This window comes from Mirounga leonina, unplaced genomic scaffold (assembly GCF_011800145.1).
Source record: "Mirounga leonina isolate KUSES-001 unplaced genomic scaffold, KU_Mleo_1.0 Mir_53, whole genome shotgun sequence".
NCBI classification, from domain to species: Eukaryota; Metazoa; Chordata; class Mammalia; order Carnivora; family Phocidae; genus Mirounga; species Mirounga leonina.
In genome coordinates, this window is record NW_023270807.1 from 11866874 (window position 1) to 11878941 (window position 12068).

At 45.3% G+C, this 12068-nt stretch overlaps 1 protein-coding gene across 4 annotated transcripts in view; it reads left to right on the top strand.

Annotated features, from left to right (window-relative positions):
• The first annotated feature begins 916 nt into the window (after positions 1–916).
• Positions 917–12068, top strand: part of RUNX2 (RUNX family transcription factor 2) — a 124455-nt gene continuing 113303 nt past the window's right edge. For all 4 annotated transcript variants that reach the window (XM_034991611.1, XM_034991612.1, XM_034991613.1 and 1 more), the window contains exons 1-2: positions 917–1310; positions 10313–10469. In XM_034991611.1, coding sequence (XP_034847502.1) covers positions 933–1310; positions 10313–10469 — 535 coding nt within the window. In that variant the 5' untranslated portion in view covers positions 917–932. The remainder of the gene's footprint in view (positions 1311–10312; positions 10470–12068) is intronic.

Sequence of the window (12068 nt, forward strand, 5' to 3'; positions counted from 1 at the left end):
TGTCCTGGGTCGGGGGGAGAAGCGAGAGGACGCGATCAGGCGAGATTCCCCTTGACCCCGGCCGCCTCTCCGGCTTCGGAAGCTGCGCGCTGCGTCCGGGGGCTCCTGCTCTCGGCCGGCGGGCGGCGGCAGCGGCTGCGATTCGCAGGCTCGAGATCCGTTGCCTCGAGATCCGCTGCCCGCGACTTACCTCCTGGCACCTCGACGCGCGAGGGTCAGGGAAGCTTTGCAAATAGCAGGAGGGACTGGATGCGAAGAGGTGGCCGTGAGAAGGCCAGAAGAGGAGAAAGGAAAGGAAGGAGCGGAGCCGGGGAGCCGGGCTGGCAGCCGCCGCGGGAGCAATCTGAGCGTGCGGCCGGCGCGGGGGGAGCGGAGGCCGCCGCGGAGGAGGCGGCGGCAGCAGCGCGGGAGGGCGGGCGGCGGCGCGGACGCCGGCAGCTGGGTAGCTGCGAGCGCGGCGCGGCGGTGGCGGGCAGTGCGCGGCTATGCTGGCCGCGGGGCTGGACTGCTGAACCCACTCCGATCCATCGCTGGACTCGACCTGGGAGGGGGCGCCAGCGCACCCAGGACGCGGTGCCCCAAGGGACCCCACTCCAAGCTGCAAACTGAAGCCCCCTGCCTCCCCAGGCCACACACATCCCCGCGCCGGTTCTCAGCGGCCACCGCGGGCGTTCCAAAGGCTCCGGCCAGATCTGTGCCTCCCGGGTCTCCCAACCCGCCAACCCGACCGCTCCGCATCGTCACCGCCGGCCCCCGTCAGACTCCTCCCGGCAGTCGGCTTCACCGAACTTGATTTCTCACCTCCTCGGCCCCATCACCTCCATCCCCTTTCCCCCCGTCTCGCCTCCACCCCCCCAATTTCCTCCTCCTCGCCCCTCATTTCCACCCTCCTCCCCCTCCCCCGGCCACTTCGCTAACTTGTGGCTGTTGTGATGCGTATTCCCGTAGATCCGAGCACCAGCCGGCGCTTCAGCCCTCCCTCCAGCAGCCTGCAGCCCGGCAAGATGAGCGACGTGAGCCCGGTGGTGGCTGCGCAGCAGCAGCAGCAGCAGCAGCAGCAACAGCAGCAGCAGCAGCAGCAGCAGCAGCAGCAACAGCAGCAGGAGGCGGCGGCGGCGGCAGCGGCGGCGGCGGCGGCGGCAGCGGCGGCCGCTGTGCCCCGGTTGCGGCCGCCGCACGACAACCGCACCATGGTGGAGATCATCGCTGACCACCCGGCCGAGCTCGTCCGCACCGACAGCCCCAACTTCCTGTGCTCTGTGCTGCCCTCGCACTGGCGCTGCAACAAGACCCTGCCCGTGGCCTTCAAGGTAAGAAGCTGCGGCCGCCCCCCGCCCCCGGCCGGGCGCCGCGGGACTTGCCCGCCGGCGTCTCCATGCCCGCGGGGGCCGGGGCCCCGACGGCCTCTGAGGCCTCCTACCTTGGTGGCTCTGACCCGAGGGACCCCCCGTGGCCCCCCCACCCCCGACTGGCCCTCTTCCTCCGGATCCCTCGGCGGGCTCGGGACGCGGTGACCCCGCGCAGATCCTTCCCTCTCCCACCTGTGCCCGCAGCCTCCGCCTCAGCCCCTGACCCCTTTATCCTTTCATTACCTCTCAAGCCTCGCGACCAGCGTTCTCACCCGCTCCTGTGAGCGGTCTCCCCTCCCCCTAGGAGCCCCTAGGTGCCCACTCTGGGCGCCGCCACCCCGGCTTATTCCACCCCGCCCCCATTCCCCCCAGGCTGAGGAGCCCCGGCCTTCTCCCCACGGACTCCCGCGTTCTCCGGGCTGGGCAGACGCACCCGCCCTGCAGCGCGGGCTGCCGGCGCCGCCCCTCCCTGGGGTCCCGCGCGCTCCTACCCCCCCCCTCAGGCGGACGCCCCTCCGCCCGGCTTGGCGCCCCCTTCTCTAACCCGCCTGAGCCTCGGCGGCCCCGGCCCCTCCCGGACTCGGGGGCCAGTGTTCGTGGGGTGCCGGCGCCGGGCGTTAGCGTCCGGGGCGGGGCGCCGGGTGCCGGCTGCCGCGCGCTGGCCGCCTAACCGGTGTCCGAGAGGGTCCCGGGCAAACCTAGGGACTCTGGGAGCGAGCGAGGGGGAGACAGGACGGGGGCGTCTGCTCGGCTCGCAGACCCGCGCCAGTTCCCGTTATCGGGAGGAAGGCGGGGCCGCCAGGGTCGCCGCGCGCCCCGAGGCGGGGGAGCCACGGAGTCCCGGGCGCTGGACCCTCGCGTGCGGGGAGGTGGCCAGTGGAGGGGGCGGGGGCTCGGGCCGCCTCTGGGAGCCGGGACCCAGCTCCCCGCCTCACCCCACCTGGGAGGGATAAGGGGAACCTGTGAAATGCCTTTGGCTCGCCCGCCTTGAAAAAGGAGGTGAAAGTTTGCGGATTTCTCTTATTGGTACTTGTAAAGGACTTGAGTCCCTAAGGGGCCTCCTGCTTCTGGAAGGTCGAGGGAGGCTCCGGCCGGTGGCCTGGGCGCGGAGGAGCGACCCCCGAGGCCTGAGAGCGCTCCCCGCACACCGCGGCCTCCTCCGCCCGCCCGCCCGGCCGGCGGCCCCGTTAGCTGGAGGGCGGGTGTCGGCAGCCGGAGCCGCAGGCAGCGGCTCGGCGGGTTGAGGGTGCAGGGTCTGCAGCCTCTCGCAGTAGCACGGCGGGTCTCCATAGAGCGGTCTAGGTTTCCCGGGGCGGCCCTCGCCAGGGGGAGACGGGGAGCCCCCAGGGCCCGGCAGGCACGGGCTTGATGGAGAGACGGGCTCCCGGGCAATCCACACTCGCGGGACTGGACGCCCGGGCTGGAGGGGGCGGTGAGCCAGACAGGGAGAGAGCGCTCCCGGGAAGACGCTTCCGGCCCTGTCTGGCCTCTGAACTTCTGAAGGTGGGCCTGGGTCCTCTGGGTTCTGGGATCTGTGGAGAGCAGGGTAAGCGAGGCCTGGTGAGGTGGGGGGAGGAGGGAGGAGTCGTGCCGGTTCCTCCACTATGAACCCCGGGGCCAAGCTCCTGCAGGCCACTGGCAGTTCCCAGTTGTGGATCACCCACCACCCCACGCACCGATTCAGATTCCGTGTGTGGGTGGGGTGGAAAGAAAGAGGAGGCCAGGTCAATTAGAGCTGGTTATCTAGCTGGGTCTTGTATCAGAACAGAAATCAGAATGAATTGTTGAGGAAAGGGGATGTTGCGTTCTGGGGCAGGTTTCATTTTGCACTTAGTTCAAGAAGTGTGTGTGTGTGTGTGTGTGTGTGTGTGTGTTTTAACCGTCCCATTTCTCCTTTTATAAACCACCCATTTTGTAGGTTAACGTTTTCCTCCTTGAAATACGAAAAGCTCAGAATATATGTGAATTCTAGAAATTCGAATTCCCACACAAGAGATATCTTTTATGATGTTCATCGTCCCTAGGCCCAGAACGTTCTAATTCGCCTTAAGCGAAGGGTGGAAATTTGTTTCCCTCCCCCCCACCCCAAAACCCTCAAAACACGAACAAAAAACCTGGATGAAAACAGCAAATACAAATACGTAGGTATTTTGTTTAAAAAATACCACGTCAGGCATTCCAAGTCAGGATATATGAAAATAAAAGCGTAGTTGCCTACGTTTTAAAAGATATCATTTAGATGTTTGGTATTCTACATTCTTTTTCTTCTGCTAATCATGTTTAAGGTATAACTGTCTTGAACTATTCTCCTACGTTTATGGTGGTGAATTGATTTTGAGCCTTGGTATTTTGGATAGAAATGATCTTTTTGGCGTAAAGATAGAATGCAGTTTCATTTGAGCTATTCTCAGATATTTTGGTAATCTTCAGGTTTTCTCATTACCACCGTTTTAAAATTATTTTGAAAATAGTTTTCTTTGCTATTAATCACCCTTTGTTGTTAATTACAGAGCAGTTTTACTTTTAACCAGTAAACAAAGCCATAGATTATACATGGCCATATTAAATTAAGTATTTTAATTCATATTAATCAAAAAATAAATTGAGTTAATTTAAGACTTGATTCGCTGTGTCCTTCTACCCCCATATCTGTATTTAAGAAAATTCAGACACTTGGTGATTGTTGAGATCCACTCAGTATATAAGTTTTGTCTCTGCTGAAAAAGATGTGTAGAGATTTGGAACATCCAGATTTTGACAACATTTTTTATTGTTTTCATCTGAATGTTAGTAAAAACAATCTCTCTTTACCTTTCTTTTGAGATAAAAGCCTGAGAGCAGTAGACTTTCTACACCCTTGTAACATAATCAAATACATATGCAATGAAGAAATAATATGAAGAAGTCTCAGTTTTAGAAGCGGTGACCATAATTTGGCTATCATATTTAAAGCCACGTACAAAGTAAGTTATAGTGTTGTTGGGTAGATAATAGGTAAATATATTTAAAAACACAAACACACAGAACTTAATTGTTGAGAAATCTGGGATTCAAATCAATGCAGTATTTATTGAGCCCATATTTTATGTCTGTGACCCTGAACTCAGCACTATAGAGCATCAGAACTGAATTTAATATATGGTGTTTTGATGTGTTAATTTAAAATAATGCTTCAAGATGATATTGACAATGTATTATATTAAGACATAAGTAAGGTATTAGTGTTGTTCATCTGATCTTGTTCAGAGATTATTCAAGAATACTTATAATTTGTTTATACTCGGCATGTAAAAATGCAAAAACAACTAGTATGTTTTAAAATATGCAAAGTTGTTTATTAGTATTATATTTTTAACAAAGGTCTGCAGTTGTGTAATGTTCAGTCCTTCCAGGTGTCAAGGAAATGGAAATGAATATTTTTAACATTTCTTTCAGGTGTATCTCACTGAAAGCTTAAAATAGTTAAGGGATACTATTAGAGGATCCCCATGCCCTTTCTGTCTTAGATAATTCTCGTCACAAAAAACAAAACAAAACAAACAAACAAACCCAAAAAGCAGTTTGCAAATGCAGTTCATTAGTTAATGGTCTGGTAGAAACAGGGAGAGAACATGTCAACTTTGCGTCCAGTAGCACCCTTATAGTTAGGGGTCTGTCAGCATTTCCACCATGAAGCCTGGTGTTCAGGGTTTATAACTCAGTTGCTTTAAATAGCTTCAAGCTGAAACACTATGCAGAAATTTTAAGTCCAGATGTATGTTTTAAAACTAAAAGTGGTGCAAGGCTATTGTGCTGTTTTAAGTTGGGGAACACTGGACTATATATTTACCAGTATCATATGTTTTTCTGGCAATGTTAAAGAAAGAAAACACATTTTTAGATATATGATCTATTACTCATAGTTAATTCTGTATGTTTGATGATACCTTTCAGTATTTGTCATAAGTAGGGTTTCAAAATGATAGAGCAATTTCTATTTGAAAATAATTTTTTCAACATCACTGGCTATTTTCCTCTTCAAAAACAAGTATGCAACTAATAAATATTTGACATTAGTGAGATGTATTTTCCTAATGTATGTAATGATCAGGTTTTATGTTTGTGTCTTTTTGAATGTAACTATACCCAAACAAAGGAAAACAGGTTATTAAACCTTTTAAAACCTTATTGAGCCTACTATGAATTGTTAAGCAAAATTACGTAAATCACAATAGATTTCAGGTTGTGTGAGGACAGATACATTTTTGTTATGTCTTTAAATGCAATAAAAATTAAAGTTAAAAATTTTAGGGCTGAATATATAAAAGGTAATTGAAACATAATTTTAGGTAGAAAATAAATATTTAAAAATTTTAAGAAAAACTTATATTTGGAAAAAGACATGGTTAAGATATCTTTCATTATATTCTCCCATTGGCATTGCTGTTTGTCTCCTTTCAAAATTCCAGAACATCCATTGTTAGATGATCTAAACCAGCTTGATACATGGCACATAAATTCCTGGCTTGTATTGAAATAATTTCCATCAAATTATTCTTTGACATATATTTTTAAAATTGTGAAATGGTATTTTATATTGCATTTATTTTTTTCTCTGCAACTTAGTTGGGTTTTCCTAAATTCGAGGATAAATTCTAAAAATTAACTGTAGCATTTGTTAAACTTTTTAATAGTTTATTTGAAGTTATCTTTAAATAATTACCATAGGAATACAATTTTCCCTTTTTTCAATTGCTCTCTTACATCTTTTTATTCCAAAGAAAGATCAAATTTTATCTTGAAAAAGATTGTATTTCAATTTTGCTGCAAGTACAATGTGCCAAATGATATTGGTCTGTAAGAGTAATTGATTGGTTAAAATTAGACTTCTGTCCATGGAAATGTCAAAGGCAATTTTAATTTCCATACAATAAGACCACAAAAACAATTTTAAGGGTCTGAGCTAATTCTGTATTGCTGCTCTTTTAGAGTAATTCACAGATTTGGTCATAAGGAATCTCATACAAAATTTCAGTAGTCTGTAGGGTTAAGTATCCTTTTACTTTATTCTGTACAAGCTATGTATCATGTGATTTAAGTGCTAGTTCTAGTGAGGTGTGCTAAATAAAGGAACTTCTTTCTCTGTTCTGAAATGTTAGGACACAAAATTACTTCCTTTTTCTCCCTGAAATTTCTTGAATTGGTAGACTTTATATTTTAAAAACACCTAGAAATGTAATTGTTAAAGTTTCATCACAAACTATTCTTTGCAGAACGCAACTTTAGTGTTGGGTAGTATGGAAACGACTTTTAATGCGTACTTACTCCTAACTAGTTAAAAGAATGGTTTTTGACTGCTCTCTACCCCTTAAAATGTTTTCCATTGCTTGGGTTTGGTACAGATGAAATGTGTAAAACTTTCTTGATTCTTTTGGTTTTCTTTTAGATAAACACAGTTGAGAATCTCCAAGGGAAACTTTTTAGCTTCAGAGATCTACTTTTTTTAAAACCCTCTGACATATAATTATACTTCTGATTGATATAAAGTCAAATATAGTACTCCCTCCCTCTTTTCTTTTCCTCAGGAAAACATTAGGTATTTGATTTGGTAGCGTGAATAGTAGAAAAAACCCCATATATTTAGCCATTAAAATAGAGTTCAGCCATAACAGGAAAAGTTGTCACCACATTCTGTGAGCATTTCATTTTTAGGCCAAGTTCTCAGCCTCCTAGAAGACTCACACAATTTGTGATTACCTATTTGTTTTGTTATTAAGTGTAATACGTAAAGCATACCAGTATTTAACATGGTCATTATTCTGCTGCTCAAGCAAAGAAAAGTGGATTTGTGTATTTCACTCTTAGGGATCTTTTCTTTCATATTTTCCCATATTGAATCAATTTTCCTTTTCTTCTAACTAAAAAAAATCCATTATGTTAAAAATATGCAGTAAAATAATAATGTCCCAGAGCTCTTGAAAATCTTTATATTGGGGCAGATTTCTTTATTTTTTTTTTAATTTAGCCAGACAGAAGTGAAACCCATCAGCAGTCATCCTTTATCTCTCAACAACACCAAAAAACATCTCAAGACACGAAGTAAAGAATTACATGTTCAATTGAACCCTTTCAGGGTGCTTATAAGTTAAAGCCCATGTTTAGCACACAGCAGACTTGGAACCGAAGTTAGCCTCCTCATCTTACAAAAAGTACATCATTGTAATTACACTCTACTTGTACAGTATCTTCTACATTATACAGACTTAAAAAAATATTTCCAATTTATATTGGAAACCTGGTTCCTGGCGATAAAGTTACTTGTGTGACATCATAGCAGATGTGAAAGAGAGGTGGGAAAAAAGAGGGGCCTCTTGATTTTTGGCACATTCATTTTCTTTTGAGCAGTACAAACTTATCTGCCTTCATTAATATGCTTACTGGTTCCATCTTTACTTTGATATCAAAAGGCACACGCCAGGTGCTAAAACACAATATGCTGAGTGTTAAAAAAAAAATGTCAGACGTGCAGATACGTATTGGCCAAACACGGTCAATTATTTCAGTGTTTTCAATTGTTCACATTTTTAGCCTTGTGAATTCGAAAAATTGAAAAGCATATTGTCTCCAGTAGGGGTACAACATTACCTCTATTCAGTAGCCCCTTGAGGCACTAGATCAAGCATGCAGGGAGGAAATCATGTTCTCCAGGGATTTGTGCTAGGCCTGGGAGACTTCTCAGATTGAATTTGAGTCACCAGTAGGATAGTGGGTGAATCCCTCTTCTCTGGGACTGAAAAAGTTGTCAGAAAACTAGTTTGGTGCAAGAGCATGTTGCTGTTACGGAAGGATGCTGACTCAGCCTTTAAGTGGTTCTCTCTCTTGGAGTTTTAGCTGTAGACTCACAGACTATTGGCTGTGGGAGGCGGTGCTCTTTACGGAGCTCTTTCTTCAATTTATTTCAAAAATATTTATCAAACACTTACTATGTGCTAGGTACTGTTTGGGCACTGGGCATATGGTGTTGAGTAAGACCAGTGAAAGCCCCTCCCTCATGTAGTTTCCAATCTAATCTAGTCTCCTAGGAGTGAGTCTCGTGACTTTGGACTAGTGTATCAAATGGAGTAGATGGATCACTAATATATGTACATGGAAATGAGGATCATTTGAGTACAGTGGGGTGCTGGGGAAGTGGGTTCTATAAGGAAGGCTATAGGGTTTTAAGCCGAATAACAAAGTGCTAAAGCGGGCATGGCATTGAGAAACAGCCAAAGAGAAAAGCAAGGGCAAAAACAACAACAACAACAAAACGATGAGTTTTTTGTGTGGCTGGCGGTCTGCCTGCATGGAACAGAGGGTATGTTGTAGAGGAGGGCTGGGGTGGGGATCATGAGTGAGGAAAACTCAGCCCTAAAGCATAGTTATAGTGTCTGTTTTATCACACTAAAAAAACTTGCATTAATGAGAAATTATGTACAAATTGTATTGGGAGCCTGGAATCAGATGCCTAGGTTTGCCTCGTGGAAATCTCGACAAAGGAGAGAGCAGTACCAGGCCTAGAGGAAAGATCAGTGGGATATTCACCAGGCAGGCAAGTGCACGTGGGCGTTATTCTCAGAGAGCAGTGGGCTACTCTAGTGGGAACCATTGCTTAGTCACCTCAAGGGCATCTGGAAGCGGAATGAGGAAGAGAATGAAACACTGAATATAGGATCCTGGAAGTTAGTGGAGAAAGAGGCTATGATCAAGGGGCAGGGTCTTGGTAATGGATCAAGAATAGTGTGTCTATGTGACAGTGCAGCCCCTGCACCAACATTCCCTTACCAGCCTTCTTGTTAGAAAGAGGCACCCATTTGCAGGTCAGCTGCCCTTGGTTAAAAGTGTGACCGCCTAGGGCGCCTGGGTGGCTCAGTTGGTTAAGCGACTGCCTTCGGCTCAGGTCATGATCCTGGAGTCCCTGGATCGAGTCCCGCCTCGGGCTCCATGCTCGGCAGGGAGTCTGCTTCTCCCTCTGACCCTACCCCCTCTCATGTGCTCTCTCTCTCATTCTCTCTCTCTCAGATAAATAAATAATAAAAAAAAAAAAAATCTAAAAAAAAAAAAAAAAAGTGTGACCACCTAGCCTTGGAGCAGTGAAAGTTTGTGGACCTCAGAGACTGATTATCCGGATCCTTACTTGACTGAGTTAATCTGCTGCAGGTTAGCTGTTGAAGATGAAGGAGGAAACTGTGTCATTTCAAAGTGGCAGATGGGACAAGACAGAATCTAAAGTTTGGCCAAGGGCGTATTTTTTTTTTTATCTCTACTACTCATTTGTCAGTGGCCATTTTCAGCCCGTTGTATACCTTGATTCTGCACCTAGACTTGAAGTTTCGCGATGGCTTTGTCTCTATCCCACCGCAGGGTGGGCCTTCAGTAATTATTTGCAGTGTGATTAAAGGCTGAATATGTAGCCCAAAGTAAGGAGATGAAATATAGTGCTGGATACCACACCATATTTAAGCTTCCATATCGTCAGGAACTCTAGGATTTCACCTCAATGTCTTCTCCCATAGAGCGGACCAGACTTTTTTTTTCAGCCTGGGATCTGGATGAGACCACACCTCAGGGGATCTCCAGGCTGCAGACAGGTGGTGCCTTAATATGTACGATGCCATCTGCAGATGGGGCATCAGCCTTCCTTCTGTGGCATAATTCCTATGGACAGCCTAACATGGGGATTTAATAAAAATGTACATGTATTCTGCGAGGGGTCCAACAACAAATGAAGGAAACTTTTGCTTGCCTTTGAAATGGGTGGACCCTGAAACATGGGTCTGTTTGAAGTGGCCTCCTGACCCATATGCAGATGCTTCGTTCCTATCTGCCATGACTGGACTAGAGCACTAAATCCTGATAAGACACATCGTTTGCAATGGGAGTATATGCTCAGTTTTTAAGCTTTTCTGAGGTGCCATTATTGCTGCTGTGTTTCCTGTTTTATGTAGGTGGTAGCCCTCGGAGAGGTACCAGATGGGACTGTGGTTACTGTCATGGCGGGGAACGATGAAAATTATTCTGCTGAGCTCCGAAATGCCTCTGCTGTTATGAAAAACCAAGTAGCAAGGTTCAACGATCTGAGATTTGTGGGCCGGAGTGGAAGAGGTAGGTCTCTGGTTTTTAATATTGGTAGTGGAATAAACACATCAGGATCTCCTGATGAAATGTAGGCTAGTCTATATACAAATCAGCACCTTCTTCCACTGAACAGAATTGCTGAAGGTTTTATTTAAATATGTCCAGATGAAGTTGAGTGTTTTTCTGAGTGCTCAGGCTTTTTTCATTTGTTTTATGATATTGAAAATTCAAACAGTGTTTTCAGAAGAACTAGTCCCTAATTTCACTGGGTGTGAGCACATAAGGTCGAGAGAACAGTTGGGAGGTTCAAGTTCTGAATTATGAGGAGCCAAATAATGGAGTAAATTGAGTGACAATGAAGAAAGAAAAAGGAATGTATTGGATCAATTTCCTGATAATATCAATTTTGCTCTATGTTGTAGCAAGGACAGCCAGTGTGATTAAAGGCTGAATATGTAGCCCAAAGTTCTTCACTTAGCACATAGGTTACCTCTGTATGAATTAACTTACTTTTGTAATAAGAACCTATTTTTAAAAAGTCATAGTTTTTTACAGAAGGCTTCTCATTTGAATCAGTGAATGATGTGTTACCTATGTTACAATGACTATCTAGAGTAGTCTAGACAGATGAGTGATTAAGACTCTAAATAATTTCCACATTATTTGAGGGTCTCCCCCATCTGCATCCAGATTCACATATTGGGGGTCCTTAAAAAGATCATAAAATAGAAAATAATTTCTTTTAGGGTTTTCATAGCTGTTTCATAAAGGGGATTAATGTTTTAAAAAAGTCTCTAAGGAAACCAATATTTTGGCTTTCATTTACTTTCCTGTGGAGAGACTTTTACTGGTCCTTCACAAGAAGTATTCTCATTTATGCATTTATTGAATCTAATATTTCCATTTTAAGTGTTTTGATAAGAAGCGAGAAAATAGACCACTTTAGGACGGAGGTGAAATAAATTAGGATGACCTATGGAACGACTTCTACCCAGGTTCGAATTAGGAAATGAGAAGCATCAATTTTTAAACCATGTCCGATAATTGCTCTTTAGTTTGGATCAGATGTCATATTATTACCATTGTAAAAACTTGATAAGGGAAATTCAAGCAAGGCTGTTTCCGATGAGTAGTTTTAGTTTACTTTCTAGGAACAGGGCCAAGAAGCTGTACTTTTTAACTTAAAAAAAAAATGATGCATGCTAATGAGATACTGTCACTGAAAGGTTGTTTGAAATAAAATGAGGCTCAGAGCCTCTGGTAGACTCAAAACTAAAGGGGTTATCTCTGCATCAGATTTAGTTTACTTTCATTAAAAGGAAAAAAGACACAGCCTATCTCACTGTGGACTGATTAGGTGTGAAGTGTGTGCATTCTTTTTTTTTTTCTCTTACTGGTGCAGGTCCACAGTACAATTAAAGTTTCTCTTTTTTCTAGTAGGAATCAAGAAACATTTGAACATGATGATTTACCTGCATGCTCTGAATTGCCTCTTTTCTTCTTATGTAACGTTATTTTGTTTTTAATTGGAGTAATGAATTTCAATATTTAGAAGACTGGACACTATACCTTCCACAGTCAAGCTAGTGTTTCCATTTACCTTGCTTTTGTATTATATAGATGCTG